The 19846-nt window shown below is 57.1% G+C and overlaps 1 protein-coding gene across 2 annotated transcripts in view; it reads left to right on the top strand.

Moving 5' to 3' along the window:
- The window catches only part of CHCHD6 (coiled-coil-helix-coiled-coil-helix domain containing 6), a 135972-nt gene that overhangs the window by 8952 nt on the left and 107174 nt on the right, over positions 1–19846 (top strand). For both annotated transcript variants that reach the window (XM_029051978.1, XM_029051977.1), the window contains exons 3-4: positions 971–1037; positions 3946–4078. In XM_029051978.1, coding sequence (XP_028907811.1) covers positions 971–1037; positions 3946–4078 — 200 coding nt within the window. The remainder of the gene's footprint in view (positions 1–970; positions 1038–3945; positions 4079–19846) is intronic.

Here is a 19846-nt window from a genome sequence, read left to right as displayed (position 1 = left end):
AAGTACCGTTTTTATTATACCTTTTTCTTTAATCAGCTTACGGTCTTAGGTATCGATAGAAATGAAATGCATTTTTCCTGAAATGAGGATACTGTTTATCCCTCGGTATTTGGAATTACAAGCAGTGCTGTTTTCTCAGTTGAAGGCAAAACCTATCTCACTGGGGATGCTCTGATTTTATAGTTCTACCAATGTTATTGGGGAAGGGGAATTTTATCCACCATGGGAAGGTTGGCATTCTTTGGCGGGAGAGTCATAAGCAGGGAGTTGGTTTGTGGGGCTAAGCACGGGGGGGGGGGGGGTTGAACTCTTTTTACTTTCCCAGAAGCTCTAGTCCTCCCACGAATTCAACATCCCCTAGAGGGGCTGTAGGGCCTCGGCCTCTCGTTCCCCCGCAAACCAACCCTTGGTTCTGAGGAGCCCAGGTTTTGACGTGACCGGCCCGTGTGGTTGTCAGCTAGAATTTGCAGTGTGCCTTCATTTTTCCCAAGTGCTTTTGTGTCAGTTATCCCATTTCCTCCTCACGACAACCCTGTGGAGTAGGGAGAGGCGAATATTATCAAGCCCCGTTTTTAACAGATGAGGAAACCGAGGTCCAGAGTGGGTAAACGACGCGCTCGAGGTCACACGGCGGACCGGTGGCGGGACCCAGCTTCCCCGACTCCCAGAACCGTGCTCTTTCCACTAGAGCAGCATCGCCCCTCCGGCACGCTGGGCGGTGACTGTAGGAGGGAGAATCCATACGGGGATTTTTAGGGGGATTAGGAAGAGTCAACACCGCTAGGTAGAATTGGTTTAGCCCGGTTTCAGGGGCCAATCCCTTGCTCCAGAGCGCGAGAGGGGGAAAACGGCATCGGTCCGGGGGCTCCTCGAGTTCACGTCTTCAGCTGATCTGTGTCCGTGACCCATTTGTTGAGGCAGGGTACGCTCCGTAGTAACTGAGCATTCTCTTCTCCTCTTCCCTCCGCAGAGCCCAGGCTCCCCGTGGCTGAGGGTGACCAGTCGCCCTCTAAAGTAGAAGACCAACTGTATAAAAGGTGAGGTCTTTGGTCTCCATGTGGGGTCTTGCCTTTCGGGCTCCCCTTTCCTCACTGTGAGGCCTCCCCTCGGGTCTGGCCGGCTGCTGTCTCGAGCCCCGGGAACTTGAATTTAACAGGGGAGAAGAGAAGCCATTTCATTCCCTCCCCCCTTGTTAACGACCACTCTGCTGGCCTTTTGTGACTTCTTTTGGGGTCCAGCGAGTCGATGGCCTGCTAATCGCTTAGTACGGTGCTCGGCGCACAGTATGTGCTCAGTAAGTACGATGGAATGAAGTGCTCTGCACCCAGCGGGCGCTCGCTAAACGCACCTGGATAACGCCTGGCAAGTTTTTCTTCCATTCTCCCTCGTTGTCTTCCACCGACTTGTGCCTCTCGTCTCTTTGATCCCCTCACATCTGACCCTCTGGAAGACCGGGGAGTATCGGTGCTTAGAACGGCGTCTGGCACAGAGTAAGCACTTAACAAACACCGTCATTGTTATTTTGAAACCTCAAGCCCTGTGATCCAACGGGTGGAGCACCGGCGTCAAGGGGAGAGGCTGGGGTTTCTCGTGTCTTCTGCTTGACGGGATTTTCTTGGCACTGGAGATGTGGTTGCAGAAAGGCAGGAAGAACTTTTCTTCGGATGGATGTAGCATCGAGGCCCGGTCCTCGTTCCCTGTGTAACTCGGTGGATCCAGTCCCGCTCTTTTCCCTGCACAGTACTCCCTCTCTGCTCCATTCATTCAATCGTATTGATTAATAATAATAACAATATTGGTATTTGTTAAGCGCTTCTGTGTGCAGAGCACTGCTCCAAGCGCTGGGGGAGATACAGGGTAATCAGGCTGCCCCGCGTGGGGCTCACGGTCTTCATCCCCGTTTTACAGATGAGGGAACTGAGGCACGGAGAAGTGACGTGACTTGCCCGCAGTCACACGGCTGACAAGTGGCAGAGCCGGGATTCGAACCCATGACGGCCGACTCCCAAGCTCGTGCTCTTTCCACTGAGCCGCGAAGCACTTACTGTGTGCAGAGCACTGTACTAAGCACTTACTGGCAGGTCGCTGTGTAGCCAGGTTAGAGGGAGTGTCCTGTCTTGGGACAGGGACTGTGTCCAATCTAATTGGCTTGAATCCACCCCAGCGCTTAGTACAGTGCCTGGCACATAGTAAGCGCTTAACAAATACCGTCATTATTTATTATTATTTGCGGGGGGGCATCACCGACTTCCCTCACACCGGAAGATGTGCAGGCCGGGCGGGCGGGCCCTTCTTTTTGCTTCCCTGATTGAATGACAGGAACGTCTGTAAGAGGCAGAGGCGACTCCTCATCCGATAGGGTGGGGGTCATTCAATTCATTCATTCAGTCGTATTTATTGAGCGCTCACTATGTGCAGACCACCGTTCTAAGCGCTTGGAATGGCCAATTTGGCAACAGATAGAGGCAATCCCTGCCCGACAGCGGGCTCGCCGTCAAAACGGGGGAGACAGACAACAACCGAACAAAAGAAAACAAGTTGCCAGGGATCGTACTGAGGATCCGATCCTGCAGGAGAGCGGAGCCGGGAGACCCCTTCCACTGGTCCCGCCCATTTTCTGAACCCGCGAAAGCACATTCCGCTCGGTATCGGTGCAGTCCCCAACTGCCAGATTTGGGGATGGGTGTGACGTCGGGCAAGCCACTTAACCTCTCTGTGCCTCGGTTACCTCATCTGTAAAATGGGGATTAAGACCATGAGCCCCACGTGGGGACAACCCGATTGCCCCGTATTTACCCGAGAATTAGAACGGCGTTTGACACGTAGTAAGCGCTTAATGAGTACTACTTTAAAAAAAAAAAAAAAAAATGCAACTTAAGCGAAATGGCAGCTACCGGTCCTGGCGCACGCGGTGAACCATTCCATCTGTGGTATGTCCTGAGCGCTTACTGTGTGCGGAGCCCTGTGCTAAGTGCTTAGAGTACGGTACAACAGAGTTAGTAGACACTTTCCCTGCCCACAACGAGCTTACGGTTCCCTAGGCTGTAGGATTCAGTAGGGATCCTCTGGTCACGGAACCTGGGCACAGGTGCAGGACAGCCCTCCTTCGCATCGCCACTGCTTGGCAAAGATGAACCCTTCTGGAACGGATACACGATTTAGGTGACTCCTAACCCGAAGAATAAAGCACAGGGATGGGGAGCTGGGAATATATATTTTTTTTTTTTTCGGTTTGGCGGTGCATTCCCGTGGAAAGAGCACGGGCTTGGGAGTCACGGGTCGTGGGTTCTGATCCCGGCTCCGCCACTTGTCAGCTGTGTGACTCTGGGCAAGTCACTTCACTTCTCTGGGCCCGAGTTACCTCATCTGTAAAATGGGGATGAAGACTGTGCTACAGTGCCTGCAACATAGTAAGCACTTAAACACCATCACCATCGTCATTACTAGCCAGCCTAGAGGCAATGACATGAGCCTCAGTCTCCTTTTGGTGTTTCACTTTGTAGGTGGGTAGCAGGTGAGAGAATCTGGTTTGATTCCCCCAAGTCTCTTCTTGGTCCCAGAGTTCCTCAGCTTGATAGATGCCCGTCCGGCGGAGGCAGCGGAGGACAGAGTGATATGATGATAACCGGGGTATTTGTGAAGCGCTTACTACGTTCCAGACCCTCTACTAAGCGCCGGGGTGGATACGAGCAAGTGAGGTCGGACACAGTCCCCGTCCCACGCGGGGCTCACAGTCTCAACCCCCATTTGCTAGGTGAGGTAACTGAGGCTCAGAGACGTGAAGTGACTGGCCCCAGGTCACAAAGAAGACAAGTGGCGGAGCCGGGATTGGAACCCACGACCTCCTGCCTCCCGGGCCCGGGCTCTATCCGCTCTGCCAGCCTCCGTCAGGATTTCACCAGCCGTAACCTCTCCGCTCGTGCCCACTCTCCTAACCCGCTCCAGGTACGAGGAAGAACGAGGGATGATCCGAGAGGAGCTGTTTCGGCTGGCTAAGAGGGAAAGGGAGATGGCCAGAGAGCACCGGAACATGTTTCGGCAGCAGAAGGAAAGTTGCGTCAACCAGGAGAAGCAGTCGGTGAGTGTGAAGTTTGGCCTCCTCCCTCGGGTCCTGAACCGGGAAATCTCAGCGAGGTTACTGAAAGCCGGTGGCTGTTTTCTCGTGAAAGTCTCGTTTATTGCGAGCTGCTTACGGGCAGGGAACGTGCCTGCTGGCTCGACTGTACCGTAGTCTCCCAAGCGCTTAGTGAGTAGAGCGAGCGCTCAGTAAATACCGTCGATTGGGTGGTGCACCCATCTCTGTCTCACCACGCGAAGATGGCGGCCTTTGGGTGGGCGTGGCCTAGCAGGAAGAAGATGGTTCGCGGGAGTTGCACCTGAGACGAAGAGCCGCTAGAATCGAACACGGTTTGGAGGAGGAAGGAGCTCCTTGCTCTTCACACGCCGACTGGTGTTTCCTTAGCGGCAAGGATGGACGGGGTCTGGCAGAGGCCGGGGGAAGATGCGGGGCGGATGCGGGGGGGGGGGGAGGGCAAGCGGGGTGCAGTCGTACAATGAATGAAAAACTGGGGGCTGAAGGGTTGATCTGTCCCACACAGCCTAGGGGTACAAGGGGAGCAACTGTACTGGGAAGAGAAATCACAGTAGGCTGAAGCAGTGTGAATTCCATTCTCACCTGAAAGGTGTTAATTACAGTGGGGGGTGGCAGGGGAAAAAAAGAACAGCCCCTCACACCTGTCCAGGAGACTGTTCTGCTCCACCCTTCACGGGGGCCGGTAAGGGGACTGAGCCATACCCGCGCCGATACACCACAGTGGTCTCGGGCAGATAGATGGGCTCCGTGTGGGGCTTTCCGCCCTCACGGACCCTAGTCCGTCCTTTGGAGCCTCGGAAACAGCTGGTGGCCTAGATTCTTCCCTGGGCTAGGCTTCCTCGAGGGGCAGATGAACCAGAGATCATTCCATAGTATTTATTGAGCGCTTGCTCTGCGCAGAGCACTGTACTAAGCGCTCGGAACGTACAAATGGGCAACAGATAGAGACAGCCCCTGCCCTCTGACGGGCTTACGGTCTGATCGGGGGAGGTAACTGAGGCACGGAGAAGTTAAGTGACTTGCCCACAGTCACACAGCTGACAAGTGGCAGAGCCGGGATCCGTGATTAAACACCCAGAGGCGCTTTCTCCGACAAACTGACTCGCTCCTTGGACTCCTGAAGGCCTCTCGCACCCCTAAGGAGAGTAAGCGAGGCTATCACAGGGTCAGACCAGTCGTCCGTCCAGTCTCTAACACTGGCCAGAGGAGGCTCGGGTGTGCAGGATGCCCTCTCGGACGGCCACCCTCGTCTTAACTTTCCCTCTAAAAGTCCATCCCGAGCGCTCGGTGCAGTGCTCTGCACGGAGTAAGTGCTCAGTAAGTACCGTTGACGACGATGAAGAATCGATCCAAAACTTTCTGGAGCTCACTGGCATCTTTCACCTGCACCGCTTTCTGGCGGAATATATGTGATGGCATAATGGTATTTGTTAAGCGCTTACTATGGGTCAAGCACCGTTCTGAGGACTGGAATGAATTCCATAGGCTTACCTCCCTCTGGGCAAAATCCAGCACCGTCATCATTTCATTCAGTCGTGTTTATTAAGCGCTTACCGTGTGCAAAGCACTGTACTGAGCTCTTGGGAGAGTACAGTATAACGACAGACACGTTCCTGCCCATAACGAACTCACAGTCTAGAGGGGAAGATGGACATTAATGTAAATAAGTATATATATATATATATATATGCAGTGTGTGTATATCTACATATGTATATAGTGTAGAGTGTGTGTGTGTGTATATTTGAGTTTCCGATGTGTGCAGGGAACTTCATTCCAAGCGCTCAGTACAGTGCTCTGCACATAGTAAGCGCTCAATAAATACAGTTGAATGAATGAATGAACTAAATATGGGATGCCCGCTGGCAGTTGGTCCAGTAGAACGAGCTTGGATCTGGTCATTCAATGGTATCTATTGGGCACTTAGTGGGCGCAGAGCACTGCCCTAAGCGCTCGGGAAAGTACAGCGGACCCAGTTGGACTCTCCGGGACTCTGTCGTCGGCGGTCAAGGTTTCCGACCAAAGCGCCAAGCGGACCGTTCTTTGAGTTGGACGGACCCAAAAATTAGTTGGCTAAAGTGGGGCGGTGAAAACTGCAGGGCAACCGACTGCCTGCTGGGTTCTGGCACTAAGGCGTAGCATCGGGCCCGCTGCAGTCACTTGGTCCGTCAACGCGTCCCGTGCGGTAAAAAAATCGTTCGCGTGCGCTCAGGTCTTGCTCCTCTATCTCTGGGCCGCAGCAGGGGCGTGACTGGAGCCGCACAGACGACAAGCCCCGCGATCGGCTTCTCCGGACCGAGGCCGGTCCGTCGTTCCCGACGGAAGACTCCCGTTGTTTGATGGGTTTGGGAATTGTGTGTCGGAAGTTACCGGATGCGGTCCCTGCCTTTTGAATTTGTTATCTGCGTCTCTTCTCTCTTCCTTTCGCGACTACTATATGATGGGCTACTCGGTCGGTTCCTCGCAAGTGTTTCTAAACGTGTTCATAATTTAATGGGGGAGCTGAGCGGACACAAGTGAAAACGTGAACGGTAAGTGCTTAGTACGGTCCTCGGTCCATCGGCGGTATTTATTGAGCACTTGCTACGTGCAGCGCACTGCACTGAGCGCGTGGGAGAGTACAGCGTAACGGAGTCGGTAGAGAGATTCCCTACCCGCAACGAGCGTACAGCTCCGCACGCAGTAAACGCTCAATAGATATGATCGCTAGATTGAGGTTCGATCATTTGGTCGTTTGGTTCGAGGCGCCGTGGCGTGGGGGAACGTGGGGGGAGCAACGGGGGGGGGGGGGGGGGGGGGGGGGGGGAGACGCTGCTTTCCACTTGCGGTTCGTGGCCGGGTGATTCATCTGCTGGCTTTTCTCCGAGGCTAAAATCGGGACCGTTTTCTGCTTCGTCCTCTGCCCTGTTTCACTCAGGCAGCCCTCCCTCCCCCTGCAACTCCACGTAGTTTTGTGAAATTCCCTCCCGCTGGCGCGGAGAGCTATCTGACGTTTAAATGTACCCCCTCCTCCTCCTCCTCCTCCTCCTCCTCCTCCTCCTCCTCCCCCACGTGTGCCCCTGACTTTATGATAATGATTTATTTTCGCACTTCTGCATGAAGCAATAGTCTAACCTTATTACAAGATGCGGTCTATTATTGGGAAGAGTTCATAAAGCCACTCAGACTGCAGATAACTAGACACGAGCTCTCAGTCGATTCTTCCAGGGGAAAGCAATCATTTTTAACGGTCCATTACAGGTGACCGAGGCTTTTGATTCATAACTTGCAGGAGGAACTCAGGCCAGAGATGGTTAAATCTATCACCGGGGTGGGAACGTTCGATTTGACTGACGACGCTCCCTGTCCCGCCGTCTCGGATCACGCGGGCCGGCGTGTCAAACCCTTCCCTGCGGATGGGCCCCGTTAGTGGTTATACGTTCCCACAGCGGGCCACGCTGTAGAAACATCCTCCGAACGGTAAATGCTTTGGAAAATGATTAGCATCCCGGCTCGTTATTATTCAGTCTGACCAAAGCAAACCAGATTGGCAAACGGCAGTGTGGTCCTCGCTGTTGCAGAGGCAGTGCTAGTGGATGGAGCTTCAGTGGGGGGCAGGAACGGTAGTAATGATGATTTTGGTATGTGTTAAGCGCTTACTTTGCGCCAAGCACTGTTCTAAGCGCTGGGTAGATGCAAGGTAAGCCGGTTGTCCCCCGCGGGGCTCACGGTTTTTTGTGTTTTGTTTTTTTTTTTCAATCCCCATTTTACAGATGGTGATGACGATGATGTTGGTATCCGTTAAGCGCTTACTATGCGCCGAGCACCGTTCCAAGCGCTGGGGGAGATACAGGGTCATCAGGTTGTCCCACGTGGGGCTCACAGTCTTCATCCCCGTTTTCCAGATGAGGGAACTGAGGCGCCGAGAAGTGAAGTGACTTGCCCAAAGTCACCCGGCTGACAGGCGGCGGAGCGGGGATTAGAACCCACGACCTCCGACTCCCAAGCCCGTGCTCTTTCCACTGAGCCACGCTGCTTCTCTAGGTGCGAATGGAAAAGGAAGGTCTAGCCACTAGGCTGGAGTAGCAGCGTGGCCTAATGGATAGAGCCCAGGCCTTGGGAGGCGGAGGGACCCGGGTTCTAATCCCGGCTGTGTCACCTGTCTGCTGTGTGACCTCGGGCTAGTCATTTCACTTCTCTGGCCCTCGGTCACCTCTTCTGTCAAACGGGGATCGACGCTGTAAAACCCGTGTAATAATAATAACTGTGGTATTTAAGTGCTCGCTATGTGCCGGGGTGGCTAAAAACGAATAATAACGATAATAATGTTGGCATTTGTTAAGCGCTTGCTACGTGCAGAGCACCGTTCTAAGCGCTGGGGTAGATGCGGGGTAATCGGGTCGTCCCACGCGAGGCTCACAGTTAATCGGCGTTTTACAGATGAGGTCACTGAGGCACAGAGAAGTGAAGGGACTCGCCCACGGTCGCACAGCCGACAAGCGGCGGGGCCGGGATTCGAACCCGTGACCTCCGACTCCCAAGCCCGGGCTCTTTCCACCGAGCCACGCTGCTTCTCAGATCGAGTTGGACTCGGTCCCTGTCCCATGGGGGCCTCCCAGTCTCAATCCCCGTGCGACAGGTGAGGTAGCCGAGGCCCGGAGAAGTGAAGTGACTTGCCCCAGGTCGTGTGGGACGTGTACGGTGTCCAACCTGATCATCTTGTGTCCACCCCAGTGATTAGTGCCGTGATGGTGGTATCTGGTAAGCGCTTGCTATGTGCCGAGCACTGTTCTGAGCGCTGGGGGGATACAAGGTGATCAGGTTGCCCCACGGTGGGGCTCACGGTTTTCATCTCCATTTTACAGATGAGGTGACTGAGGCCCAGAGAAGGGAAGTGACTTGCCCAAAGTCACACAGCTGGCGAGCGGTGGAGCCATGACCTCCGACTCCCAAGCCCGGCCTCTTTCCACTGAGCCACGCTGCTTTCCGGTGTCCGGCACCTAGTAAACACTTAACGGATACCATTTCCAAAAAAAAAAAGAAAAAAAAAGAGGGGTAGGAACACTCTTCACACTGGCTCCGACGACGTGGGCCTGAACGGAGCCAGATGCAGGAGGGACCGCCTCTCCCGTCTTCCCTCTTTCCCCTCCAGCCTGACTCCTCGGGCCGGAGGGCCCGCTGCTGCCCCGGTCTTCTCGGGGCTCCTGCGCGGAGACCCTCCCTCCTCCCCCAATTCTGGGGACCGGAGGCGGCGGCGGCGGCCGCTTCGGCCCCGAATCTCAGTCAGGAGCCAAACCGCCGGGGTCGGAGGCCGGCCGGTGCCGCATCTCCCCCCTCCCGTTTCCCCGCTGTGGCCCACGGAAGCCGAGAGGCAGCGTGGCCTAGTGGGACGAGCACGGGCCTGGGGGTCGGAAGGACCCGGGTTCCCGTCCCGGCTCTGCCACTCGTTCGCTCCGCGGCCTTGGGCAGGTCACTTCGCTTCTCCGTACCTCGGTTCCCTCATCCGTAAAATGGGGATTCCGACCGTGAGCCCCATATGGGACAGGGACTGTGTCCAGCCCGATTGGCTTAAGAATAATGATGATGGCATTTGTTAAGCGCCTACTATGCGCAAAGCACCGTGCTGAGCACCGGGGCGGGGGGACGGACGATACAAGGTGATCAGGTTGTCCCACGTGGGGCTCGCGGTCTTAATCCCCATTTTACAGATGAGGTCACCGAGGCCCGGAGAGGTTAAGCGCCTCGCCCAAGGTCACACAGCTGACAAGCAGGCTTATATCTACCCCAACGCTCAGCACAGTGCCCGGCACATAGTAAGCACTTAGCGGGTACCCTTAAAAACACCTCGGAGGTCATCGGTTTTTTCTGCTCCCTTTCTACGTTGTCCGTTCTCCCTTCCCCTCCTGGCCTTCTCCGTGTTCTTTTCGTCAGTCTTTTCCTACCTCGCTTGTACCTGTTTGCAAGAATGATCATTTTTATTTGCTCTGTGGGGACGGGTGGGCGGGGAAGGGTTGTCTTTTAACTCTATCTTCTTGCCCCCTCTGCGGTCGTACCTTTTGCCCATGCTCCCTTGGACTCTTCCCCGCTTCCCCAAGGGGCAACACTTTGGGCCTGGTCGGCCCCTAAACGTGTGACCGCCCGGGGCGGGGGGGGGGGGGGGGCTCTGGAGTAGGGGGCGGCCGTTCTCCCTCTTTAGGGGGAAGCTTTCTTTTGTAGTTCCTAGCCGTTTGTCTACTCTCCTTCCTACTCTTCCCCCTCCACTCCCCTCTTCTGACTCCCTCAACCCGCTGGCGTCGATTTCCCCTTTTATTCCTTTAACCGGGTCTTCCCCGGAGGCCGTTCCCTAGGCTCTTCCCGTCCCTGCCGGTCCGATCCCCTCCGTGCCAAGTGGCCCGTCAGAGCCCAGCCGTCCTCTAGTAATTGTAATACTGCCTTGAACGTGTACATCGCCTGTTTTTCCAAAGCGCTTTCACACTAATCATCTCCTTTTGTCAGCCCAGTATCCCCTTAAGGGAGCCTGCCACTTGTCCGCTGTGTGTGACCTTGGGCAAGTCACTCCGCTTCCCTGGGCCCCGGTTGCCTCCTCTGTAAAATGGGGATCGAGCCCCGGAGCCCCGTGTGGGACGGGGGCTGTGTCCAATCCAGTCGAGAAGCGGCGCGGCTCGCTGGAAAGAGCACGGGCTTTGGAGTCAGAGGGCGTGGGTTCGAACCCCGGCTCTGCCCCCTGTCAGCTGTGTGACTTCGGGCGAGTCACTTCACTTCTCGGTGCCTCGGTCACCTCATCTGTAAAATGGGGATGAAGACCGTGAGCCCCGCGTGGGACGACCTGATTCCCCCGTGTCTACCCCGGCGCTCAGAACGGTGCTCGGCACGTAGTGAGCGCTCAACAGATGCCGACGTGATTAATTTGCCTGTATCCGCCCCGGCGCTTAGTACAGTGCCTGGCGCGTAGCAAGCGCTTACCAAATGCCGTCATTATTTATCATCATCGTTTCTTTCAGTGTCTCCGTCTTCCCCGCGCTAGACTGTCGGCTCCTTGAGGGCAGGGGTCACGTCTGTTAACCCTGCTGTTCTCTCCCAAGTGGTCTACACACAGTCAATGCTCAGTCGGTAGCACTGCTTGATTTGGGAGGGCTACCCCCTTTTTACAGATGAGGAAACCGGGGTCCGGAAAGGTCAAGTGGCCGGTCTGCGGAGAATCCACGGCCTTGGACCGTAATCCGAGATTTTCCACTATCCCTTCGCCAGCTCGCTATGCCTGAGGCCTTCCAGATGCTTTAGGTGACCTTCCCATTACCAGAGCAGAGGAGGGGGAGCAGCACCGTCGATTCGGGACGTCACCCCCCTCCTCAAAAAAAAACCAAACTCCAGCGGTTGCCCATCCATCTCCGCGTCAGACAAAAACTCCCCGCCATCGGCTTTAAAGCGGTCCATCCCCTTGCCCCCTCCTACCTCCCCTCGCTTCTCTCCCTCTTCAACCCAGCCCGCACACTTTGCTCCTCTAGCGCTCACCTTCTCACTGGGCCTCCATCTCGCCTGTCTCGCTGCCTACCTCTAGCCCGCTCTCTGCTTCTGGCCCGGAACGCCTTCCCTCCTCAAATCCGACGATGGCTCTCCGCCCGTTCAAAGCCTTACCGAAGGCCCATCTCCTCCAAGAGGCCTTCCCAGATTAAGCCCCACTCTTCCTCCTGTCCCCCACCCTTCTGTGTCACCCTGACTTACTCCCTTGGCTCTTCCCCGTTCCAGCCCCACAGCACTTCCGTACGTTATCTAGAATTCTCTTTATCTGTATTGATGTCCGTCCCCCCCCCGCTAGACTGTATGCTCGTCGTGGGCGGGGAATATCACTGTGTTTTGTCGTGTTGTACTTTCCCAAGTGCTTAGTACGGTGCTCTGCCCGCGGTAAGCGCTCCATAAATACGGTCGCCTGAAAGAATGATCCGAGGACCCGCCCAGGGAACCGAGCTTCGGAGCAAGAATTCGGACTTGTTTGGAATGAGATCAGGGGAGTAGACCGACGACCCTTGCCTAGGGCTGAGTCACTCTCTCCTCAAGTGACGATGATGGCATTTGTTAAGCGCTTACTGTGTGCGGAGCACTGGTTCTGAGCGCTGGGGAGGATACGAGGTGCTCAGGTAGTCCCACGTGGGGCTCACGGCCTTAATCCCCATTTTACAGATGGGGTGACCGAGGCACCGAGAAGGTAGGTGACTTGCCCGAAGTCACACAGCTGACAAGTGGCTGAGTCGGGATTTGAACCCGTGACCCCCGACTCCCAAGCCCGGGCTCTTTCCACCGAGCCACGCTGCCTCCGGTGTGTTAGGTGGTTGCCGGAGGGTGTTAGTCTGGTCAGAATAGGAAGGAGAGCTTTCTTGATCCTACGGTTCGGGGCCGCGGCCTTCTCTGCTCCGAGAGAACGAGTTGTTCGCGACGGCCCGTTTTTCGTTGACCGCGGAATTGTTTTACGTGAATCACAGGGCAGGGAACCTGTCTGCCATCTTGTCGTACCGTCCTCTCCCAAGCGCTTAGTACGGTGCCCTGCACGTAGTAACCGCTCGGTGAATACCGTCGGTCGACTGACCGATAGGACGCCTCGACCCCCCAGTCTACTGGCGACTCACTCCTCCCCCTCAACTCCCTCTTGTAGTTATTGGGTCTGGACGCCCGGATTTCTGTTGGTGGAAGACAGCCGGGCATCCGGCCCAAGTAGGGTATAAGCATCCTGAGGGCGGGGATCTAGAATGTTGCTGGTGGGCTCTCGGGGGAAAAAAAAAAAAACAACCCAAAAAACGTTGACCAGAGTTTAAGGCGCAGAGAGTCTCCGCATCCCGCTCTGCTCCCTTTTGAGCTAAAACAGCCCATCGCCGAGGCCCAGTTCGATGACGGGGCTTGGGGTCGGGGGGATTGAAAAACAAACAGCCCCTTTGATCGGGGTTAATCCCTTGATTTAATTCTCACTTCCCGGTCATAACATCCCCTAAATCACCCGAACGCTCTTATGCACTCATCAGTTTGTTTTTTATTGATCGACTTGTTTAGCCACTTGTGTTTCTCTCTGCTCTATTATATATTCGGCTTGTCTCCCCCATCGGAGCGTAAGATCCTTGATGCAGAGATCAAGTCTCCCACTTCTTCTTCCCGTCTCCTCATTTTGCCGGCCCGGCCCGGCCAAAACGCTTAGTGAAAACCCGGGTTCTCGCCAGACTCAGCAGCAGACTGGAGTCCGCGTTCTCCACGCAGAATTGGGCGCTCAAGAACGTAGCCTCCCCCGCCCCTCCCCCGCCCCCCCCATTCTAGTCCACGCCTCAGGCCTCGGTCATTCCCGGTGGTGTCCGCGCGATGAGATTTTTGGGATGCGGATCTCTGAACCTGTAGCCTAAGGCTGCCGGGAGCCTTCCCCGCGGGTTTTCTCTGTGTCCGTCTTGCTCTGCTTTTCTGCTTTCAGCTCACCGGGGACGGAGGGTTTCCCGGGAGGGCGTGGCAGTTCCCCAACCCAGGGGTAGATCGATGGCAACGCTCGAGGAGATGGGGGGGGGGGGGGGGGGCGGGGAAGTCCCCAGGGGTCTCTCTCTTCCCTTTCCTGGGCATACAGCTTAACGGGAGTTTGAGGCTGGCTGGCTTGGAAAGGGACCATTTGAAACTAATCGATAGTTTTGGGGGGAGGAGGAGAGGATGTAAGGGAAGAACTCCGTGAGATTAAAAGTGGCCTTCTCATTACTTCTCCAGAAAGGGAGGATTCGAATCTAGGGAAAGGAAGACCTCATGTGTGGCCAAACTCTTGGCCCTTTGCGGGCTGTGCGGAGAGCGGACGGAATAAATGAAATGAATACTTGGCAAGGCGGCGTTACCCAGCTTTGCCAACGGAACTAATGCGATTTACCCAAAAGCCCCACAGTTCTTATTCGGTCGTATATAGGGAGCGCTGACTGTGCGCCGAGCACCGTACTAAGCGCCTGGGAAAGTACAGTGCGACAATAAACGGACGCCTTCCGTGTCCACGTCGAGCTTCCGTTCAATCTCCCCGGATGACGGCTCTGTCGTTTATTAGCCCCCTTCCCTGCCCCGCCCCCCCCCCCCCAAAAAAAAGAAAAAGAGAGGTACATTCTTTTCTCTCCTGAGAGGAGAAACCAGGTCTAGGAGGCAAAGCAACTTTTGGACTGCACCCAGTATGCTGTCAGGGGCCGGGGCGGTTTGGACCGGGAAGGGGCCGGGGGATGGCGGGGGGGGGGGGGGGACGGGGGGGACGTGGGGCTTTGAGGGATTGCCCGCCGAGTCGACTGCAGAAGCCGTAGATGACGAGAACCTGAAGGGGGTGATCCCAAGAGACCGTGGCCCTCCGGCACGGACGTCTGACGGCACTCCGTTTTCCAGGCCTGACAGATCTCGACTCTCACTGTGGTAACGGGCGTCGTGTGAATCTGAAACATCGTAGTCCTGCTAAGAATCATAACCTTTTGCATTTATCTGGAGCCTTTCTCCCCAGGTGCTCGAGGCTTATTACAGATGTTCTCATTTGTACTCCCGACCCCTATGAGGCAGGTGGCGAAATGGAGATTGAAAAGGGGAAAGAGACTGGCTCAAGGTCACGTGCAACCGTTGGGAAGATAGATTCCCCTCTTCCCCCGGCCGCCGCTCCGTCAACCGGAGCCCGCTGCCGGGAGCCGTGGGCACCGGCCGAGCCGCAGACGGCTTTCCCGTTCTTTTTCCCCAGCGGCCCGTCTCGACCTCAGAGCGCCCCGGTGGTCCGCGAGGTCTTCGCCGGCGTCGGGTTTCCGGAGCGCTTCCGGCTCGCCCGGGGGTCTGGGGACCGCGCGTCCCTCATGCCGAAATGCAAGGATTTCCAGGCTACGGACCCGGCCGGGACGGGAAAGGTCTGCAGCGGGGAGGAAGCCCCGGGATCCCAGACTTCTCCGTGTAACGGGGCCGTGAGTCGAACCTCTCGTCGAGGAGTTCAGGCTGCCGACTTGGGTTTCCTTTTCTTTTTGCCCCCGCGGGGGTTTCTCATTAGAACGCGGGCCGTTCCGGGGAAGGGGGAGAAGGGGCTTCTCTTCCACCCGGCCCCAGATCTCAACTCTGCGGTCGCCTTAGTTTCTGCCCGTTTGCCGGTGGCTCCGCGCTCAGGTGACCTCTGCCGTGTGCCGACGGAGGCTGGGAATTGTCATTAGCTGCCGACTTCGTTAGGCAGAATGGCTGATTGCGGTTCCGTTTCGGCCGGCACCGCTTCTAATTAGCAGATCGCGTGTCTGCTCGAGCGTCCGGTGGCACGGGGGATGACGGAAAGAGGTTGACATCTGGGGCTGAGCGGCGGAGGGAGCCCTGGGAGCCGATTCCGACTTCAAACGCACCAGAGGGCGCTGCTGCACCTCAGATGCCCCATCGGGCCCGATGGGGCCCGGATCGGGGGCCACCGAGCATCTCCCGAGTGTGGCCTGGCCTCGGTGCCCCGGCCCCGACCGTCTCCCCGGAAGGACCCCCGGCGGGGTTTAGGCGAAAAGCCCGGTCGGCGAAGGGAGCGCCAGCCCGGGGCCCTCCGTTCCAGCTGGGAGCGGCTCGGCCGGGCGCCGAGCCGGACCTCGCGCGGACCGCCGCGTTCGGGCCGCCGCTCCCGGCGTAGCCCCTTCTCCCCGCTCTGAATCCCACCCGAGGGACGGGGTATGTTTAAGCTTCACGTTTTGGGGGAGGCCAGATGGCACGAGGAGGGCCCCGTGGCCGTTTCCCGGCCGGGACCCGGAAGGGAGGGTCGGGAGCGGGGCATCCGGTCGTGGCTCGGTCACTGGCGGCCGGCCCCCTTTAGCTCCGGCGCACCGGGGTCCCCTGCCCCTGCCGTCTCCAGGCTTGATCTGACCCCGCCTCAGAGCTTCCTAGAAACTCAAGTCTGGAGGCTACGGGGTGACTGGTCCGAAGCCCCGACTGTGCCGCGGTTGCCGCTCGGGGATCCAGGGTAAGGGAACCTCGTTTTATCATCTTGCCCCCCCGCCCCCCCCCCCCCCCGATAATAATAAGAATGAATAATTGCGGTATCGAGCGCTTACTCCGTGCCACGCGCTCTACTGAGCGCCGGGGTGGATACGGGCCATTCGGGTTGGACACGGTCCCCGCTCCACACGGGGCTCCCGGTCTTAATCCCCGTTTTACGGACGAGGTGACTGAGGCACAGAGAAGTCGATGGACTCGCCGGAGATCACGCTGCAGACGAGCGGCGGAGGCGGGATTAGAACCCAAGTCCACCAGGCCACGCCCCGTAGCCGCTTCCCGATGGCTTCAGCTAATACTGGCTGGCCCCAGAGAGGAAAGCCATCAGTCAGTGGTATCTGTTGAGAGCGTACTGTGTGCGGAGCACTGGATTCAGTGCCTGGGAGGGGCCGCTGTCACAGAGTTTGATAGACGTGTGCCCTGCCCCCACCCCCAAACTGGTCCCGTAGGTGTTTCCCCAGTTGGATCTCAGTAAAAAGTCCTGAGCGGTTTCCTCCGGTGGTGGCGAGTGGCTTGTGGGATGGAATAACTGCCACCCGATCCCCGATGAGGACGCCCTCCCTCGAAGCCCTCAGCAGCCGGGAATGGGGAACCTAAGCGTTTAACGTCGGGGAGGGAGAGACCGACAGTCGAACGATATCACGAGCCGAAATGATTTCATTGGCCGAGGATGTTTTTCCCCCTTGGTCTTGGAAAATTGCTGAGCAGAGGGCTTATCTGTGCCCGTTTTCACCCTTCCCACTAGTGTTGACAAAATCTGTCATAGATGTTTGCAGTAAATCTCTCTCCCGACATTTTTTTTTTTTTTTTTTTCCTATCCCACTCCTAATTCTTGCCGCATCTGATGGCTGCTAGCCCTTTATTTGGGCTCATTTATTTTGTCAGGAAGGGGGAGCGGGGCGGAGCGCCGGTGGCCGGGATCTCGCCCTGCTCGCTTAGAAACTGCAGGGGACAGACGCCGTTATCGATCCCGGGAGGGCTTCGTCTGACTGCTGGATTGCGAACTCCTTGACGGCAGGGATTATCGCTCCGTCAGTCAAGGGGATTCGTCGAGCGCTTACCGTGGGCGGAGCGCCGTAGTGAGCGCTTGGGAGAGCACGGTACAACGGAGCCGGTAGACACGTTCCCTGCCCACATCGGACTCACCGTCTAGACAGAAATATAAATAACCACATTACGGAGGTGTGCGTAAATTCTGTGGGGAGGAGGGAGGGGTGATTAAAGGGTGCGAATTCAACCGCAGGGGTGACGCAGAAGGGAGTGGGAGAAGATTTTGCTTTCTTGACTCTGTGGTACCCTCTCAAGCACTGAGTACAGTCCTCCGCGTTCCGTAAGGGCTTATTGATCGTGGCCCACCCTTTCCCTCACTTTCCCTTTCGTTCTTTCCGAGTTGAAGCGTCCAGGGTTAAGTGACTTTCCGAGATGATTGGGCCCCGGCTCCCCTCCCCCGTCCAAGTGAGGGCTGGTACGGCTCCCGTCCCAAGGGTTTTGCCTGCTCTCCTGCAGCACGAGGCATCCGTTCAATTGTTTAATTGGGCCGAGACTTAAGAAAGCAGCGTTTCGACGTCCGCTCTTAGCGTTAAGGATTCCATCCAGCTGCGGGGGCGGCTGAGGGCTGGTATTTGATCCAGGTTATTTAAATTGTATTTCGAGCTGTGCGGGAGAGGTGAGGAGGTGCTGGCTGCGCTCTCCGTCACCCGAGCTCCCTGCTCCTCCTCCTCCTCCTCCCCAGGTTGCGGGAGAGGCCGTTGGGCGGCCGAGAACCCGCCTTCCGGAATTCGCGTCTGAATTTCCCCAGCTCGCTCGGTGCCGTCCAGTCGGTCGGCCGATCGTATCTACTGGGGGGGGGGGGGGGGGGGGGGGGGCTGAACGCCGGGGAGAATACAGTGCAACGATACAGCGGACGCATCCCCCGCCCGCAGCGAGCTTAGAGTCCGGGGGGGGGGGGAGGCAGCCGTTAACGTAGACAAATTACAGATACGGACCTAAGCGCTGCGGGGGTGGGGGGAGGGGATGAATAAAGGGAGGGAGGAGTCGGGGCGGTGCAGAAGGGAGTGGGAGAAGAGAACTCGACGCAAGGAGGAGATGAAAGTTGATTATAATGAGCACATTCCCCACCCCGATCTTCCCCAGGAGGTAGTTAGCTCTGGCCTATCAGCCCATCAGCCCCGCTCGATCGCGGGAGCGGGGCTGCTTCCGCTGATCTGATGGGCTGGCGGGAACTGGTCGTTTTCCTCGGGGCGCATCTTTCTCCTCGCCCCCTTGCCCTCCTACCCTACACCATCCATCCCAGTAGGCCCTCTCGCACCCCTCCCGGCCGCGCCTCCCTGGATCCCCCCTCCCCGGAACTGCAGAACGCCCTCCCCGCCGGGCCGCCTCCCTGACGTCGGTGGTGCCGTCGGATGCAAGCGAACCGGGGGGGTGGGGCGGGGGGGGGCAGGATTTGCCGAAGTGCCTCCGTTCTCCGGGTTCCTAAGTATCAGACGGCGTCGAACGCGGGGCCCATTCTCTCTACTCGTTCCTCTCGTTCCATTCTCTAGCCGGCTGGTCGGACACGATGTCGGCACCTTATCTTCACGCTGACACACGCCGGACATTAATAGAAATACATTGCCGCGGCACACGTGTGGAATTTCAAGCAGCCGTACTGGCTGTTGCTCTCGATAGTCTATTGTGTGCTTAACCTCCGCCGAAGAGGTTCTTGATGAGAAGCGAATAAGAGCGTTAACTCGCAGGCAGCTGGGTGTGTGGCTGTGATTTCTCTCCCCCTCCGCTCTCCTGCCCCCCCCCCCCCCCGCCCAATCTTAGTTTCCCACTCAATTTGGGACGGTGTTTCCTTAATCTTTACACCGGAAGAGTAGGTTTCGGCCGTTTGGGGATTTTCGATTTAATCCACGGCCGCGGGAGCAGTGCTCGGGTTTTCTGCCGAAGGGCCGAAAGAGGGAATCAACCAGCCTTTGTGGATGGCGGATGGGTGAGAGAGGCGGGCCTGCGGAGGTACCGAGAGCCTTAGCCTTGGTCTGAATCGGTCAGGGGTCCGCTCCCTTCCCGCGTCGTCTCTGGACGCGTTTCCCCGTGCGAGTGAAAGGGATCGGCTGCGGGTGGCAACGGCTCGGGTTTAACTGGGATTTTTCTTCCTTCCAGGAAGCCAAGACCCACCCTCTCCCCCTTCCGGAATATCACTGCCTCTCCTCATCCCACCGGGGCAGGGTGGGAGCTGGAAACACAGGTGTCATTTTTCTGGGGAAGTTGAAGCCCAGTGAGGAGAATTGACTTACCCGGTATCCCATCGCGACCCAACCGCAAAGCGGCAAGCGGCACTCCGGTGCTGGGACCGCCACCCCCACAGAGGGACTCCACGCTGTTACCTGATGCCTTGTCCGGCCGGGGGGGTCCGTGTGTAGCTAAACGAGGTCGAGCCCGCCGGAGACGGAAAGCTGCGCGCCGTATGGTCGGCCTACAGATTAAGCCCAGTGCCTGGCTAAATCCAAGATGTGCGCAGGTTAATCTGTCAGTAAAAATGGCGAACGTAACCCAAGGTGCTGGCGTTTTATTCTGGGGGGATGCTCCTGCTGCTGCTGCTATGTATTAAGCCCTCACTATGTGCCGAGCGCTGTGCTCAGTGCTGGGGTCTGCGCCGACAGTCTAATTCTCTTCCCCTCTTCACATCCCTACTTAAAGCTCACCTCCTCCAAGAGGCCTTCCCAGACTGAGCTCCCCCCCCCCCCCTTTTCCCTCTGCTCCCTCTAACCGCCCCCCTTCACCTCTCCGCAGCTAAACCCCCTTCTCCCCCCCTTTCCC

This window comes from Ornithorhynchus anatinus, chromosome X1 (genome assembly GCF_004115215.2).
Source record: "Ornithorhynchus anatinus isolate Pmale09 chromosome X1, mOrnAna1.pri.v4, whole genome shotgun sequence".
NCBI lineage: Eukaryota > Metazoa > Chordata > Mammalia > Monotremata > Ornithorhynchidae > Ornithorhynchus > Ornithorhynchus anatinus.
Note: the sequence above shows the minus strand (reverse complement) of the source record. Positions and strands in the feature narration are given on the sequence as shown.